We start from the raw sequence: 19,012 nt of genomic DNA on the forward strand, positions 1-19,012 counted from the left end.
ATTTCTATACTATACTTCATTTCTTAGGAGTAGTCTCAAGTAGTTGTTATTGTAAATATTTTCAAGGTTGGGTCATTTCATTGTAAGTTCTTATTTACTCAATGAAATTTAGTTTCTGAATTGTTCTGTACTTGTTATTTCTTATAAATTGTTTCTGAAATAAGCCACCAGCAAAAGTCCTCTTCATTGAGGCTGAAAGAATTTTAACACAATCGTCTGATAATTGGTTGACAATTAAAATTCTGTAAAGACTGATTGATCCTTCCTGGCACGCTCCAAATTACATTATTAACTTTCGAAAGTCAAAAAACCCAACAGTAATAATAAGATTATCTTATTAATTTTTTATCAAATATATGTCTTTCTAATGTGTGCAATATTATTTTAGAGCTGTGATTGGGAGCCCGAATGTGGGAGCCCCGAATGCCCCTAATCAACCAAGAAGAAAGAAGGAAGAAAGAAGGAAGAAGAAGAGAATGAAGAAGAAGGAGGCGAGGCGGGGCGGAGCTGGAGAGGCCATCAACCAGGGTGGAGGCGCGGCGGGGCGGAGCTGGAGGGGCCATCAACCAGGGTGGAGTGGCGGCGGAGGCGGGGTGGGGCGGAGCTGGAGGGGCCATCAACCAGAGCTGAGCTGCGATGATCGGAGCTGACCTGCGAGGCATCGGCGGAGGCGACGACGGGGCTATGATGACGAGCCATCTCTCCTCCTCTTCCCCTCTCTTCTCTTTCTCTCCCCCTCCCTCTTCTGCGTCGAAAATGGAAGAAGAAGAAGAAAAAAAAAAAAAAAAAAGGTCGTTTTGGGCATTTGGGGGATTAGGGGGAGCCAAATTCGGGGAAAAAATCATTTTTGATTATTTTAATACTCTTCCAAATATGGATATGTTTTATTTGAAAGATTTTAATGTGAGATAGAACTTATGAGTTGATAAGAATTATAAGATTAATTGATTTATAGGAGCGTCTCTAATGCTTAATTTTTCTTTCGTCAAATTTAAATTTGATGAAAAAAAAGTCTAGTTTTAGTACTCCAATCATAACATTAAACCAATATCAAATTGAGGATATTTTAAACTTTTCATTAAATTAAAGATGCTTAGAGCGTTTCATTAAATTTGTAGGCGACTGTTGTAGACGTCATCCTGGACATCCTCTTCCTTCAAAATTATACTGCAGGTTGTGGTCAATTTATGCCAAATCGGTCGACTGACCGAACATCCATCCGGTTGTCCTCTTAGTCAATCGATATTTTGATAAAAATTTAAAAATTTTCATTAAAAGATGAAATTTTTACTCAAATTTATAAAAAATAAAAAAATAAAAATAAACGTTGAATATACTCGAAGTCATGAATATATATTAGATTTATTAGGAAATGTCATTCTATTTATCTAATTTTTATTTCTATTTTTTCACATTAAATCGTGAAATTAGTTAATTTTGTTTGAACCCGATGTCCGGGCGAACCAGAAAATGAACCGCCCTACATATTGGGCTCTATTTATTTATTGCCCTCTCCATCTATCTAGGGCAATTTTTAATGTTCCATTTCTATGTCGTTTAGCTGAACGGTAATCTCTCTCTCTCTCTCTCTCTCTCTCTCTCTCTCTGGATTTTATGCAATACATATATGTATGTACTTGAGTATGTGTTGATAATTTAAATGTTGTCATAAGATTCTCTGATTCATCGTTCTGTTTCAGTATATCTTTTCCATGATCTTCAAATCAAGTGAATATTGATAATTAGGTTTCCTTGTGATTTCTGCAGTTTTGGGAATATTGATTAGCATTTGTAGGTCAATTTATATGTGTGCGATCAATTCTGATTCATCGTTCTTCTCCATGATCTTCAAATCGAGTGAATAATGATATTCGTTTTGGTTTAAGAAAGTGTGCAATTTTAGAAGGATTATCCTTAAAAGGATAATTTATGCTTCATTGTGATTTTTACAGTTTGGGATATCAAATAGCAATTGCAGGTCGATGTGTTTAGTAATACTATTAAATTTTGAGTTACTTGTTTTGAGAGACTCGTGCTTACCATTTAGGCAATGCTTGGATCTTGGATTTCCAGAGGAAAAGATAAGAAAATAAATTGAAGGAAAAGAAGCTATTCTTTTCCGCTTTTCGGTTGTGTTAAAACAATGAATATATATATTTATCAAAAAAATCATTTTATTTAGTTTAATTACCCATGAAAAAAAAGAATTTGTATAGGTAATGTCATTTCCCTTGATAAATACTAGATCCAAGCATAGCATTAATAATTTTAGGAACATCTTCTATTTTTGGTATTACACAACAAATCTTTTAATTTTACATACAATTAATTTCAAGGAAAAGAAGGGGGGGAAGAAAGAAAACCTTTTGATTGTGTTTTGTTTTATACCATTATGCATTTATGATTATGATGTACTTGTGATGTCACAGTTCTTTTCTGGTTGTCCAACAGTTTTCAACAATTGGCCTGTAACCCTATTTCTTCTTTGGTTTGTTGAACAGTTGAGAAAAGTATTAGATGAAGTGTATTGTAGAGGAAAGCTGGTAGGTACATATTGGTTTTGCCATTGAGGGAAGGATGGGAGGTCAAAGCACTTATGTTCCACCAGCTTACATTCCCTTGGGACAATCAGATATAGAAGCTGAGGTTGTTGCACCCAATGATGAAATCCCTGTCTCTGCTCATCCTGGCATAAGCAGTGCCCCTGCACAGTGGTCTTCTGGAATCTGTGCTTGCTGCGATGATCTGCAGAGCTGTATGCTACTTTCTGCCTTGTGACCTTGATTTATCAGAAGGAAAAGAAAATTAATGAAAGGTGCATTTTGAGTAAAAAAATAAAAACAAATGAGTGTTCATCTCCGATAATGTCCATCTCTTGTGCTATTCCTTAAAACATATGGTTTTAGCTTGTAAGGGTTTTCAACAAATCATTGATAGACAAATATGATGAGTAGAAGAATGACTGATAGGTAAAGAAGAGGGAAAAAAATCAAAAGGAAAAGAGAAGAAAATTCAGCATTGAAACCGAACTGATGTATGGTAACATTTGAAAAGTTTAGAATAACGCTATCTACAATCAGTTATTTCATGGGAGTAATTAGAATTGAGTGGTTTTAACTTTGATGATGCTTGATGTTAGGAAGAAGAATGGGTTTTCAATAGAATAGGGATATAAGATACGATATTTCGTGGTTATTAGTAGAGATATTTCTAGAATAGACTTTGCACATTTCCCTAACTCATTTATGGCTGAGATTAAGGTAAAGAAAAGTAGATTATCTCAAAACGGTCGGGCTGACCACTCACTTTTTATTTTATAAATAACCACAAAGTTCATTTTGGTATATCATCAAAACCAAACCAAACTAAGCCTCGTGTCCCAAAAAGGTGGGGTTGGCTATATGGATCATTTTTTGCCATTTTGTTATGTCGAGGATTGTATGCCTAGTTAAATTTAAAATTATTTTTTGATAGACTTGCTCATCAATTCTTATATTACAATTTATGTGTTACATTACAATCAAGTGATTTTATTTTGTTTCCAAAAGATAATGCAGATGATTGACTGTTAATAATTATATTCCCCTTTTGCAACAACTCACTATTGTTTAGCACTTAGCTTTTCTAATTGCAGTCATAGTGGATTGACTTCCTTTTTTTTATACAATTTAACTAGTCCGAGTTGTATATTGGATGTGATTTCTCTCTCTTTTTTCTAATAAGAGTTTGGTTTTGAGACCATTGGAATGCAATGATCCTCATTGCTATGACAGGGAAACAAGCCCTTCTACATCACTGTTGTGGTATCAAGTCCATTTGCCTTGAGCATGTGGTGGGTCAACTAGTTTAAGAAAATTTGAGCAAACAAGGTATTCTTCCTAATTAGAAGTTCAACTAATTTCTAAAAAGAATAAGACTTCATAAACTTCGAAGCCTAGTGAGTATCAAACTCAATACCAATTAACTCTGTCTACCGATTTCGTCATGTAAAGAACTAATTACTTGATGACTAGAATGGATATTTTTTTAGTTAGACGAAGGTGCTTCTTCATTGGCATTTTGGTGAAATTTTAGTTTGCACTTTGAGAGAGGACGTGTCAACTTAAACCTTGTAATGGTTACTGCCATCATGCAATTGGGTAATGGCTTCAATGTTTTAAATCATACTCTCAAGAGGATATGACTTAGTTTTACTAAATGTTCTATTTTCCTCTTATGGTAGCAAACAATGAACCCATCAACTAATAACTTGGAAATTGTAAACTAATTGTGTTTTTATTATCCATTTTTTTTCCCAGGTTGTATAGGTCTTGTATGCCCCTGCTTTCTTTTTGGAAAAAATGCAGAGTTTTTGGGATCTGGAACTTTGATAGGATCATGCATGACCCATTTCATTTTGTGGGCTCTTGTGAATACTGTTTGTTGCTTGTTAACTGATGGCATTCTTTTGGGGTTGCCTGGATGCTTTGTTGCATGTTATTCCTGTGGCTATCGCAAGGCACTGAGGGCAAAGTATAACCTGCAGGTATGCCATTTTCATTGTGCTTGATATTCAGGTACTTTAATGCTATTTTGTTGGGCTAATACTCCTGTCTTTATCTTCTTAATGATTGCCTTATATAATTTCCCACCACTCCCACATGTTTTTCCAATATTACTTCATGTAAATTTAATTTTTGGTTAGCAATCACAATCCCATTCCTATTCTTTAGATTCCCTAGAAAATTATAATTTCAATTTAGGCATTTAGGCATTTAGTGTATTGAATTATAATTTTTATGTAATTTCTATTCCTAAAGTAGTGTTTATAATTTAATATAATTTCGAATTTCTTTTAGTCTCCTCAATAAGTTTAGTCTCCTTATAAAGTAAATTGTTTATTTTGTTGATCTCTTTTATTTTTCATAGGTAGTAAAATACTTTCTCTACTCATCATGCCTTTTTCTTATGGGTCTTGCTAACAAGTGTCCAAGGTGCATAAGGAAAAGACAAAAAATATGTAGATCCCAAGATACTTATCACTAAATTCAATACACTATTTATGATTTCAAAAAACTTTTTCTCACATTCCCAATATGTAGCCTCAGAGCTCTCCCCATTTTCAATTTTGTTAATGCAATCCTTGGTTTCACTGTCTCTTGTTGATTTCAAATGCAGGAGGCACCATGTGGAGACTTCGTGACTCATTTTTTCTGCCATTTGTGTGCCGTTTGTCAAGAATACAGGGAAATCCATGAAAGGTCTGGTGATTCTGGTTCCCCTAATCTATCTTTGGTGGCAGTCAAAGCTCCTCCGGTCCAGACGATGGAACTGGCTTCCACCAAATAATGATCTTTTACCTATTTTTCTCCTATCAAATCATAGTGCATTTATATCTTGACTTGATCACTCTATCCTCTACCAGAGTTTATTACTCAAGCCTGTTGTTTCATTTTTCATCATGTTAATAGTGTGGTCAGTTGAGTTTGTGTAAATGTTGTACAAGCTAACAAATCTACCAAACATTTTTTACTTGCTGACGTGGCATTGATCATATCATGAAGCCGGTCATGTTTCATTTTTCGAAGTTTTTGTGCAACACATCAGTTAGTAAAAAAAATTTGTAAGATTTGTTATTTTTGTATAATTTTTTTTTTGTTGTTGAGTTTTTTTATTATGCGTGTTTTCTATCATTACATTGTCATATGGATATGGGTGGTGATGTCTATATATGTAAGATTGTGAGTTGTATTCCCATATAAAGGTTTCTTCACTTTTACATTATAATTTTTTTTAAACTACAAGGGTAAATTTGTACTAATTTCATAAATCCAAGTTGTGTGGTATGCAAATCACATTGACCATATTTTCCTTGGTTTAAAAAAAATTAAAGGTGACTTTGAAAATTTAAGTCTGTTTTATTATTATTATTTTTTTTTTCAAAAAAAAAAAGAGTGTCAACTGAATGCCCCAGGTAAGTATAAATGTTATGATTTTCAACCCCATAAAAGAATGTCATGTAAAGGAACTAAATTTTAGTAGTATACAAATTATGAGACTTCAACCCCAGAGGATTTTTTCTTTTTTAAGAAAAAGTAGTTGTACAAAGTGTCTTGAAAGGTGTCAATGGTTCTTTACTCAATTTTTAGTGTTTTTTTTTTTTTTATTTATTATAATTTTTTAAAGAAATCTCATGTGAAGTGCATGATTGGGATCGCATTGTGCAACAAATAGAATTGGGTAAGTAAAGTTAGTTTAGTTTTAGTGGTATGTAGTTGGTTATATTTTGGAGTAAGTTGGGTTAGATCTTGCTGTGCAAGTAGAGTCACATTATGTGGCAAGTATAACCAGTTTCATATCACAAAAATCATCAAAATATCTTCTAGTGTTTTATATCCGATTTCACTCATTACCAATTTGATTTCTCAGTTTATTCATATCCATGTTTACTCTAAAATGTCACTCTCTGTTTCTCTCTCTCAGTCACTATCCTAATACACCCCAAAGTAGGATACGATTGTAACTGGCCCGTTGTCACTAAGTACTAAAGGCCTAATTGTATAAATAGCAGAAGCATTCATAATTAAACATGTGTAACAACTGGAGCATATGCCAACTCATGGCTTGAGTACAACAACCTCATTCCATACGTAGAGTACAAGTCAAGAGACTGACATGTTTCAATATATAGAGTCCTCCAAAAACTGGAGCATGGAAACAAACAGGTCTTCAACATAACATGTATAAATATAGTCGATAAGGGAAGTTCATTCCTCAAGGCTCATCACTTGTATACATAGTGACATAAAATCTCAACAAATAATGGTATGCGAAGCGGTTCATTTGTCTTGAACATCCCAACTCGGGTTCTTCCAAGAGCACATACTAAAAATCATATATGCATACTGAAACAAAGAGCTTTAACAATAAGCCAAATCATACATTTGATTAATGTAAGAATGCATATATCATATATCAAATACATCAGTAATGCTCATCCAAATGGAACTACTACAGAGGGCTAACCAGGTAGACAATAATTGAAAAGATACAAAACCATTATGCACAAGCAACCAATCTAAGTTCACATATTAATGTTTGCATTGTTATATTTTCTTTGAATTGGTAGACATGCGATGTGATTCAGATGTTTCTAGATTTTCAGCTTGAGCTCATATTAGGATCAAGCTTTGCATCAATTACACAACAGGAAAATTTGTCAATCTGAAGTTAGCGGCTGCTGTGCTCCATTTTCTTCTGCATTCTGCGGCATTTTATCCCCATTTTCAGTGGGCTCAGTCAGTTTTCTTTCAGAAACCAGCTGCCCAACTTTTACATATTTCTCCATAAATTTATATTCCCAGTCCTGCAAAACTTCAAGCTCAGAAGCACTGAGACCTTCAATGTTTCCAGTAAGGTCTTGACGATCGAATGACATAAGAGCTAAGGCTCGGCTTGCATCCCTTCCAGCAAACAAAGCATATGGCCCACCAGGACCATAGAACATCCTGCACGTAAGGTGAAGTAAAATCAGGAACTATCTTTGGATAACAATTGAAAGGGCTATAAATATTTAATTTCAAGAATGAGCAATCAGTATACATGCAAAGAATTCCACCATTGCAATGCAAGGTAACTGCAAAAGGTACTCTATAAAGTTCCAGTTTCTCGTATACTCTGTTCATTCAATTTCCCTACGCATTTATCTTTTTTCAAAGAATTTCAGCAACAACATAATTGTTAATTTACATAAAAACAAAAAGACAAGAAAACACATAATGCATTGTATGTAGATAGACAATTAAGATATTTTAACAATTTTATCCAAATCGCTCCCTTTCACACCATTTATCACCTCCTCAATCAACAATGGGAAAGAACACGGTACATACTACCTTATAACTATAGACGAAAATGACATAACTTTATATTTTTTAAGTCATAACTAACCAAACTCAAAAAAATCCTAACCAAACACAAAAAAATTATAACCAAATATGTCAAAATAATGTCATAACTAAAGAGAAAAATTGAACATATCTACAGAAAAAAATGACGTAACTAAGGTGCATATGGTATTGTGTATCATAGAATTCTCCATCAATAATAACAATTTTCCTTCCGTCCATTTCATCTTTTTTATAGCCCCACAATCCCAACGAGCTGATAGAAATCGAAGCTTTGCACTCCAATAATTGAGGCATCGACAATATGAGTTGTCGTTCTCTCCATTTCTTTTCTTTTTTCTTCTCACAAACCCCTTAACCCCTTAATCCAAACGAGCTGAATCAGCATGCAGCCCAATAAAAGAGGCGACATGAAGTGCTTCACCCCCTAAACCCTAAAATCTTAAGACATCTCAAACTTACTATCAAATTTAAATTTGGGTAAAAATCAGTCAAAACCTCTTTACTCCTAGACTCTCAAACTTATATTAAGTTGAGTTTTAAACATCTTTTTACCCAAATCAAGAGAGACTTGAATGTTTACCCAAATCTTTCAAAGACCCATTTTGTAGCTAAATTTATGCTTAAATATGAGTTGGTCAGTGTTTCATATCAAATAAAGGTCTACTCAAATTTTACTTAAATTCGAGTAAAATTTTGAATAAGGGCTATAGATGGCCTTAAATCCTAAATCTTTGGCCCTATTTGTTTTCAAAGTAGAATGAAAGGGATTGACAGAGAGGGGTTGTTAGTGAAAGGATTAATAGAGAGGAAATTAATAAAATTATATTTGTTTTTGGTGAGAATTGAAGGTTGTTAAATTATTTTTATATAAAATAATAAAATAAATAAAATTATGATTTTTACTTTAAAAAATATAAAAATATTAAACATTAATGTTAAAAAAAATGCCAACAAGTTTTAAAAAAAAAAATCTCTTGACTGATTGACCGGACTTCTGGACAGACCTGCAATAACACCAATCTGAACGGACTACTTTGTCAATAACATCTCCCAGTCCGGACTACTAATACCCTCACCAAGGCCTTATCATAGTCCATTCAGGCTACGAATCCGAACCTCCAAAACCAAAACAAACGGAAGCTTTGTTCACTGTTCATCTATCACAGTCCGGATAACAAACAGGGCCTTAAGGGGACTAGGTGGGTCCAAATTTTCCTTCATTTTCTAAGAAACCAAACAGGATGGTCAAACAGCTTGACAGACAAATAAACCAGGAATGATGATCATGAATTGGAACCAACCTAGAGCGAGATACATCGTAGATCTGTCCTTTGATGGCCATCAACAAGGGCTTTTCAGGATCAGAACCGTCATAGGCTCGGAGCTCCTCCTCGGTCACATCTCCCAACTGGACTGGTTCCCGGAGAGCGTAGGCGTTGGCCTTCTTCACGGCGGTGTAGTCCTCCACAGCTACAAACATCCCACACACCACCTTGTAAACCACCACCATCGCCGCCAGGATTGTGAAGAACGCCGCCGGAGACAGCCCCGTGTACTCCGTGATCGCACCCATCGCCGCCGTGTACATACCCATCTTAATTGTAGAATCGATTCAAATTCAAATTCAAATTCAAATTCAAATGCAATGACTGTGTTTTAGAGAGAGAGAGAGAGGGGTTGCGGGAAGGAAGGGGTGGTTGTTCGAGTGAAGACGAGAGAGGGGATATAGGTAAGCCATTGAAACTCTCACCTACCGAATTTTGACACTGTCAAGAAAAAGAAAAAGAAAACAAAAACAAAAATAAAAAACAAAAAGAGATTAACGGTGTGTTTGGTTTATGTTTGTGTTTGGTTTATGTTTGTAGAGTAATTTTTGAGATAAAAAATATGAAAATTTATTTGATTTGTCTTTTTTCATAAATGGTTTTAAAAAAATTGCTTCGGAGAGAATTTTAAAAAAGTGATTCATTTGATGTGTATGAAAGACAGAGGGTGATTTTGGAAAGTAAGTAATCAAACAAAATTTTGATTTTTTTTTTGAAAAAACTTATTTGGTTTGATTATTCTTGAAAACTTGTTTGTAGATAATTTTTCTTAAAATTTTTTCTAAAAAACAAACCAAACAGAGTCTAAATTTTTTTTTGTTACTTTTTAAATATTTTTTAAGACACTAAAGTCAAAATTTTAATTTTCTAATTTTCGTGATAATAGCTCCAAACTTTATTAGAAGTAATTTACAGTGGAATTTTTTTTAAGATCCATAATAATAATAATTTAGAGGATAAATGACACAAAAAATTAGTGATGCATCAGGTTCTTGAACAACTTGGCGCGCATTTTTAATTATTTTGTGGACCAAAATACCCTTCCCACAATCAACACAGAAACGAAACTCATTCCGACGTCTGAGTTCCATTCCAAGCATCCACCATCTTCACGAACAAGAGAACAGCAGAACTAGGATTTCAATTTCATCTTTACCATCGACATTAGAGTTTCGTTATCTTCTGCAAAAATCATTCCCATTCATTCCTCACAAATTTCTCTGACCTTGTTTTCACTGTTCATCGTTCATCGTCATCTCAGTTCATCTTCGTCACGTCGTATCTTCATCTCAGGCCATATCAGTTCATCATTCAAGTTTCATCCTAACTCTGGTAAGTTTTTATACAATACAACCAGATTTTCTCTGGAAATACAGTTAATTGCATTTTATATTAACCTTCCATGAATTAGGGTTTCAATTTCGTAATAAAAAGCTACCTGAACTTGAAAAAAGTTATTTCTATATGTTTTGAACTTATTCTTGAACATGTTTGTGTAATTTTATTTATAAATTTCCCTGGCATTTGAATTTCTCTGGTTTTTGCTTGATGTATGTTTCTTCTTTCAATTTTCTCTGACATGTTTATTTTGAAAAAAGTAATTTTCTGTGTTTTCATCTTATTCTTCAACATGTTTTTGTGATTTTGTCTATAAATTTCTCTGCTCTGTAAATTTCTTTGTAATATTATTTTTAATTAGAATGCCTATCTTTCTCTGGAATGTCTATTACTCTCTTGTCTCTGTTTAAGTTTTTCAGGTATTTATAATTTTCTCTGACTATATCACATCACTTTCCTCCCTTGTGTGTCTCTATCATGTTTAATTTTCTCTGGCATTTTAATATTATGGACTGGAATGAATGCTTCTTATTTGAATTTTCTCTGACATATGTATTTTGAAAAAAAGTTATTTCTCTGTGTTTTGATCTTATTCTTGAACATGTTTCTGTGATTTTGTCTATGAATTTCTCTGCTTTGTAAATTTCTCCGGAATATGTATTTTTCTATGGAATGTTTATTACTCTCTTGCCTCTATCTAAGTTTCTCTGGTATTTATAATTTTCTCTGACCACATCACATCACTTTCCTCCCTTGTGTGTCTCTATCATGGTTAATTTTCTCTGGTTGTGTATGTAAATTTCTCTGGCATTTTAATATTATGAATTGAAATTTTCTCTAGAATGAAAATTTCCTCAAAAATGTGTAATTTTCTCCGGAATGTGTATTTTTTTCTGGTATGTTTATTTTGTTCAATTCTTGGTTTCAATGTGGTGTAATTTTCAGTGGCATGTGTTACATTACTTTGTATTTTCTCTGGCATGTCCAATTTTCTGTAATTTTCCCTTATTTGAAATTTTCTCTGACATCTCCAATTTTCTCTTATCTGTAATTTTCTCCATTATCTGTAATTTTCTCTGACATGTCCAATTTTCTGTGGCATGTTTAAATTTCTCTGGGATTTAATGTGGACATCTTTATGTTTTAATCATTGTTTAGAAATGACAAAACGTAAAAACAGCAAAACACCGGAAACACTAAGGAAGAAACAAAAACTCTCTCAGTCTTCTTATGAGCTAAGATCAAAAACCAGTAGCAAAACACTGGAAACACCAAGCAAGAAAGAACAACTTTCTCAGTCTTCTTATGATCTAAGATCAAAAACCAGCAGCAAAACACCACAAACTCCTCGCCAAAACACACAAGTCCAAGGTGATGAAGCAACTAGCATCTAGATGAGTACCCCAACTTCAAAAGACTCAAGCTCAAGAGGCAAAAAACCTGTTAAACTCCAAAGAAAGAAAGCTCACTATAACATTCAATACTGATCCAACTTCTCATCTGTTGTCTCCTTTTTTCAAACACTTAAATTCAATTCAAACCAACTTGTAGAGCTTCAAAAGACCCCATTCTGGTATTTGATCCAAGCTCTAACCACTAGAAGGATGGATCCAAAGAAATCTAGGAAATCTGATGATGATGTAGTTGCAATAATCCAATGTTACAATGAAAAAACAAAAGCATTCACAGTTGGTAAAAAGAAGTTGACCTTTACAACAAATGACATGACCTTAATTTTTGGTTTGCAATGAGGTAAAGGAGCCATGTCATTAAGATACTCTAAAAAGCCAAAATCTGTATTCTTAAGGAGAAGATTCCAAAAGGACACAAGGCTCACTAGTCCTGTTCTTAAAAATGCCTTGGTCAAAGCAATGAAAGGCAAGCAACCAACTGACTTCAAAGATGTAGCAATCATTGTTACATTGTACTTGTGTCTCACCCTATTTTTTACAACAAGTGAAAATTCAATAGGGTGGGTTTTTATAAAGTATGTGGAACCTCTTGAATCAATGAAACAGTATGATTGGCCAGAAGCAATCACATCAACATTGATTGATTCTATCATAGCATTGCATAAAACTCTAGAAAAAGTTACAGGGTATGTCATTGCATTGCTGGTAAGTATAATATCCATTCAAATTTGCAGTTATCATACTTACAAATCTGTGCGTTTTGAAAAATTTAATTACTTTAATTTTTATCACAGTATTGGCTATGTGACACTTGCAAATATCATTGACTCGGAAGACAATAACACAACTGACTTCCCAAGATGTGCCTAGTGGAACCTGCAAACCTTAACGAAACAGTTGCCGAAGATACTAGTCCACTCTCTTGCACCTCGACAGGTTAGATTTCTATTGCTACTGAAATCTCAGTGAAATTTTAAAATTTCTCTGACCACCGCTTTGTTTCCCTCATTGTGCATTGATTGATTAAGATCAATTTTCTCTGAACTATCAATTTATGTTTTCTTCTTTGGTTACTACTGGTTTATTTCTGCTATTGTAATCAATTTTCTCTGCAATCCAAATTTTTCTGACCACAATTGTAACACATTAACTTATATGCCCTGATTGATTTTCTCTAATATCTTAATTATGTTGGTTGTTTCATAATTTTCTCTGAACCATAAAATTTTATCTCCTTGTGTGTAATTTTCTCTAGCCCATAACTTATGTGCCTTGCATCTTTGATAAACACTGTTTATTTCTATCCTTCTAATGAATTTTCTCTAGAATCCAAATTTCTCTGACATAATTATAGTCAAACATTAACTTATATGTCTTCATTGATTGATTTTCTCTGATATCTAAATTATGTTGCTTGTTTCATAATTTTCTCAGCCTCATAAAATTAACTCTTTGTCTCTAATTTTCTCTGGCCCATACAATTTTCATTGAAATTTGTTTCCCATTAGTATCATTTAGATGAATTTTATTTTCCTTATTTGAATTTTTTCTCCCAGTGAATTTTGTAACATTTCTCTAATAAAAGAGCCTCCTGTTACAGATAGATAACAAGCAGCTAGTCAAAAACCCATCAGAGGAGTTCTGTCTTGGTAAAAAGACGAAGAAAGAATCAAAAAAGGCAATTGTCAAATTCAAGGAGACATTACAAGATCTATCTGAAGAATGAGGGAATGAAGAAGCAGAAGACGACATAGAAGAATACGAAACCAGCAACGGACAAGAAGATCAAGTAAGCAGTGGAGAAGCAGAAGCCAGAGAAGAAAGTGAAGAAATAGAAGTAGAAGACAAAGAACAAAATGAACAGACAGAAGAAGACAGTGAAGAAGAAGATGAAGAAGAAGATGAACAACAAGAAAAAAACAAGGAGGAAAGTGATGAAGAAGAACGTAATGAGCCGATGGACCAACAACGTGATAGCTTTTGTGGCTCAACAATGCATCAGTCTCAAGAATCTGAGGAATCAAATGATGCCCAAATTGCTAATCAACGTCAAAGACTAAAGGCACTTTCTCAGTCTAAAAAAGAAGAAGAGAGAAATTGGATTGAATTATTTACTGAAAAGGATATTGCAATAAGAACCTTGACATCACTTAACTCAGAACTTTAAGAAAAAGACAGCACAATCCAAATGAAACTAAGGATGTTGGAGGTTCAAAAAGAAGACGATACAAAAACAATTCAACAATTGAGGTATTCAAATTCGGAGCTTGAAATTGAAAATGCTAAATTGCATGAACAAGTTCAAGAACTATCCGTTCAACTAGTGTAACAACCCTCATACTGTTTACTGATAATGACTGATAACTGACCGATAATTGAACTGATTAAAAGTACTGAACTGACTGACTGAAACTGGAACTGAATTGACTGAGCATATGTTAGTTAATTGCATTCTATCTGTTTGATTGTCTGATTATCTGTTCATGTTTATATGTTTAAACTGCTAATTGAAGGCCTTATCGGCGGCCGAATTAGAAACCGATTGATGTTCCGTGACCCTCATAATTAATGTGATTTTATGGTTTATTTATCTGAAAACTGATTAGGTATGATTAAATTAGATTAAAATAAGCCAATTAAAGAGTTTGCCATATTTACCATTTTGCCACTATCTCATATACACACACTTGAGCCTTATACTTGAATCAAAACACATTTGCTCAGCCATTTTCTTGTGCTTAACCGACCAAGAGAGGGAGAGGGAGAGAAATTGAGTTCTACCTTGTGAATTGCTTGGAAATTGAAGGAATTGGAACATAGGTTGCAAATTTAACTTCCACACCTTGTAACTAAAGCTCTAGGTAAGGAATTCAACCCCTCTTTGTAATGTGTTTGAGCTCATTCATGTTAGATTCTTGAGCCTCTAGTGATTCAAGTCTAGAATTGGTTCATTGTGTTGATTTGGAACTCATTTCATGCATGCATGTTTGTAATGTAGATATTTGAGTTGTTTCCATGGCAAAAGGTTACATGCATGTCCATCTTTTGGTCATACCCCATGAATTCATCATGTTCTTGAAGAAATGAGTCCATTTGAACAAGCTTTGAAGCTTTAATTTGATTTAAAACTCATACATGACATGTTTGAATGTTGTTCTTGAAAATGGGTTTGAATGTGGTTTTAATTGACTCACCTTTGGGGCTTGAATTCATAAATTGAGCTTTGAAACTTGTTATACATTGAATTTAATGATGTTTTCCAGAATTTGGGCCCAAGAAGTCGAGTTTGGAGTGGTTGAATGCTTGGTTTGAGCTTGGGAGGCAGATCTGGAAATTCCAGATTTGGCTTCCTCGCTCGAGCGAAGGATTCCCCGCTCGAGCGAGCACCTTTGTCCAGGGCTCCGCTCGAGCGACCATCGAGCGACGATCGCGCGTAAAAATTCAGCATCCAGTACTTTTACTGTTTTGCAGACCGCTCGAGCGAAGGATTCCTCGCTCGAGCGAATCCTTTGATTTTGGACTTACGCTCGAGCGTAGAAAGTCTCGCTCGAGCGAGGCTCCTATTTTCAGCAAACTTTGCGAAATATTTTCTAAGTGTATTTTTGCATCCTCATCCCATCCTAGGCATTCTTAGGCCTAGTTTAAGGCATCTTGATGAGGATATCATTGTAGAACACACCAAGGCAAATTAGGGATTAAGTTATGAGATTTTCCAACTGTGTAGCTTAGTGTGTTCAACCTGTGAACTGTGTAGGGTTGGCAACTGGGGAGACACGCTCTAGCATACTGTAGCCCAGAACTCTGTGAGTAACAATTGTGTAAAGATATGTTCAACTGATATCTTTTGAATACTGAACTGAACTGTTTACTGAACTGGTATTATTTACTGAATGAATGTATGTCCTTTATTTCTGAACTGTACTGTGGCATCCTTAGTACCTACGGTTTACTGTTACTGTTACTGTTACAGAGATCTCTGTCGGTTCCCTCGTGGAACCACTACTGTTTACTGACTGATGGCCATCATTACTGTTCGGTCTTTCAAGACCTACTGTTACTGTTATGCTAATGGATGTACCACATATGACTGTTTACTGTACTGAACGACTGAAATACTGATTGAATTGAACTGTTTTCATTACTGTAAGGACATTCATTCTAAACCTCTTTACGCTTTATGTTATTCACTGGGCTTTAGCTCACTGCTCATATATATATGTAGGTGTACAGGCACCAGATCGGAGCTAGGAGCGTCAGGGTAACTCCAGTTTTGTCAAGCCAGCCTTTGCGCCTCACTGCGAGGTTCCGAGTTGCCATGCTATGGCTTGGGGGTGTTTTGGTTGTTTTCCCCCGCCTGTCTTCTGTACTGTCTAACTGTTCTGTATAGACTGACTGTTTACTGTACTGATATACAGGGATTAGGTCCCTGTACTGTGTGACTGTAAATTTTGTATAGACCGTACTGTTTTGTACAGACGGAATGTTTTCTGTACTGTTATGTAGGGTTGAGTCCCTAGTTTGAATGGATGTGAATATTGTTCATACTGTTCTGTACCGTTTATGTATGAATGCATGGAAAATCTTTTGCATACAGACTGTCACAGCTCATTGGACATTGTTTAATTACTGTATTGGCTTCCACCAGGCCCTGTACTCTGTTTTACTGTATTTCTGTTAAGCAGGCCTTCGGTAATCTCGGATTACTGGCCGGTTACGGTGCTAAACCCATAGGGCCGGGTTTGGGTCGTGACAACTAGCAACACAACCATACCGAACACCAACACAACTTCAACCACAAGGTCAGTGAAAATCTTGAGCCACAAAAAGTTATGTTCTTGTGTCAACATAACTCAGAGAAATTTCTATTTATTATAATTTTCTATGTCATTGATTTTCTCTGGAAGTTGTATTTCTCTTAACACATTAGTTTCTGTTGCTTATTTCTATTGATTTCTACTGCTCATTTCATTCTCTCTGTCTATTTTCTTATTCGATTTTTGGGGCTTGCTTGATTTTTACTGTGTATAGTTGGAATGCAAGTGGAACAACAACCAACAACCCAACAAGAACAAATGACACACAAAGAACAACCGAAATAAAAGATAAAAGTCTATGGTAACTGAAAAATATTGAATCAAATAAATTTACATATTGAAATATCATCTGTTACTTCAGAAAAATTTCACTTTTACTAATATTTTCACTGTCTACAGTCAAAAAAGATCCAACGTTAATGATAAAAAATTTAAAGGCAAAAGAAAGGAAGGAAAAGAAGCACGATCCAGAATTTCAATATCCCAAAGTTGCGAAAGTGACTAGAGCTTCAAAATAAGCTGCAAAGCAAACTGAGCAAAGCACGAAGGACAAAGAAGTACTTGTGGTTGATGCGTACGTCTTGCCTCAACCTACAAACATCAGAAAATCTTGGGTCTTTTCACAAACTCTACCGATTTCAAGATTGATAAAAGATCATGTAAAAGACATCTTGCAGCACATATCAAATGTGTCTGGACTTGAGTAAGTACAACAAACAAAATAGAAGATAACAAACAACAAATTACAAACTTATATTGCATTAACAACAATTAAATCCCTTCTTTGTCATCTTGTAGGGCTTTAATTTGGACAAGTGAGTTAAATCTCATTACCTTCGAAGACATTGGAAACCTAATAAAGCAAAAAGAAATTGCCAACAATGTAAGTCTCTCATCAAAATTTCTCTACAATGTTCCATCAGCCTTTATAAACCACTATTACAGTTATAAATCATATTTTTTAGGTCATTGATGGCTATGGAGAGATCCTTTTGGCTGACTAAATGAGAGAAAGACAACAACCAACTTCATTTTTTTCCACATCCATGAGCTTAGTATATTACTACTATTTTATTTGATGTTCTCTAGAATTTACTTACTACTTTCTCTTCTTAAGATACTTCTTGAAGCCAGTTGTGTCACTAGTCTAATTTTCTCTGGCTAGTTGTGTGCATTTAAATTTTCTCTGTGTATATTTCTTAAATTCCTGTCATTTCAACTTTCTCATAACATAACCATTTTTTGATTTTCTCTGACCACAGAATTTCATCAAGATGGCAGAAAATCAAGCTTTTCGAGTGTCCTTATTTGACAAGCATATTGAAACAGTATGGAGGAACAACAGGTTCCTCTATTTCCCAATAAATACCGGAGGTAATGAAAAGTCCACACATGGAAATCACTGGACCTTGCTTGGCCTGGACAAACAAGACAATTTATGGAGGTTCTACAACTCACTGAGGCCAAGGAGGGATGATACAGAAGACAAATATGTCAAAGATGCAAAACAATTGGTAACGAGTGCAAATTTCTCTGATCCATCATAATCTTTATGTGATGATAATTTTCATAGAATCCCATTGATTTGTTTGTAAATTTCTCTGTTATTTAAAAATTATTTTTTTGCAGCAAGATTATGTAGAGATTTTTTTGAAAGCTTGCCTTGAAACAGAGGCTCAATCACAACCCTCTTTCAAATTGATAAACTCACAAAACACAAGTTATGACTTTGAGTATGTCAACAATGCTCCACAACAAGAAAGTGATTCGTAAGTTTCATACATCTATAAATAAGATAATCTGATTTGCATGTTTCTTAAAACTAACCATACCTATAATTTGTATGCAGTCTGGATTGTGGCCTCTTTGTCTGCTATATAATGAAACAATATAGCAAGCATGAACCTATCACCTCCAAATTGTCCACACAATACATAAGGTTGATGAGGGCAGAACTCATAGAGAGATTTGTGACCGAAGTTGGCCGGTCATGGACTGAACCAATTGAAATACCTCCAGAAGAAAAACCAAAAATGTAATAGTGAAACTAGTGAAAGGAAGACAATGTACATATCCATACAGAGAAAATTGTTTCACATATATGTATATATTCACACAGTATTAACCATTCAGTTTTTTGTTCATACATTGAAAGAATGATGATACTTGACATATATGTATATATCCTTTTTTGACTAATGTACATTTCATTTTTTTTTTGACTAATGTAAATT

The 19,012-nt window shown here is 34.5% G+C and overlaps 2 protein-coding genes and 1 long non-coding RNA gene across 3 annotated transcripts; 2 read left to right on the forward strand and 1 right to left on the reverse strand.

The window, feature by feature from the left end:
- Positions 1 to 1,395: 1,395 nt before the first annotated feature.
- On the forward strand, positions 1,396 to 5,742 carry LOC114290188 (PLAC8 family protein). The gene is made up of 4 exons (XM_028234085.2): positions 1,396 to 1,568; positions 2,502 to 2,755; positions 4,299 to 4,525; positions 5,158 to 5,742. The coding sequence occupies exons 2-4, from the start codon at positions 2,578 to 2,580 to the stop codon at positions 5,326 to 5,328; spliced, it is 576 nt and encodes a 191-aa protein (XP_028089886.2). The 5' UTR covers positions 1,396 to 1,568; positions 2,502 to 2,577; the 3' UTR covers positions 5,329 to 5,742.
- A 1,156-nt stretch (positions 5,743 to 6,898) lies between these two features.
- LOC114290189 (membrane steroid-binding protein 2-like) lies at positions 6,899 to 9,683 on the reverse strand. The gene is made up of 2 exons (XM_082893223.1): positions 9,191 to 9,683; positions 6,899 to 7,487 (listed from the first exon to the last, which is right to left on the reverse strand). The coding sequence occupies exons 1-2, from the start codon at positions 9,481 to 9,483 to the stop codon at positions 7,199 to 7,201; spliced, it is 582 nt and encodes a 193-aa protein (XP_082749349.1). The 5' UTR covers positions 9,484 to 9,683; the 3' UTR covers positions 6,899 to 7,198.
- Positions 9,683 to 14,029, forward strand: LOC145801502 (uncharacterized). The gene is made up of 2 exons (XR_014343091.1): positions 9,683 to 12,900; positions 13,565 to 14,029. It is a non-coding gene; the product is annotated as an uncharacterized LOC145801502 (long non-coding RNA).
- The last annotated feature ends 4,983 nt before the right edge of the window (positions 14,030 to 19,012 follow it).

This window comes from Camellia sinensis, chromosome 10 (genome assembly GCF_055761805.1).
Source record: "Camellia sinensis isolate YWXY chromosome 10, ASM5576180v1, whole genome shotgun sequence".
NCBI lineage: Eukaryota > Viridiplantae > Streptophyta > Magnoliopsida > Ericales > Theaceae > Camellia > Camellia sinensis.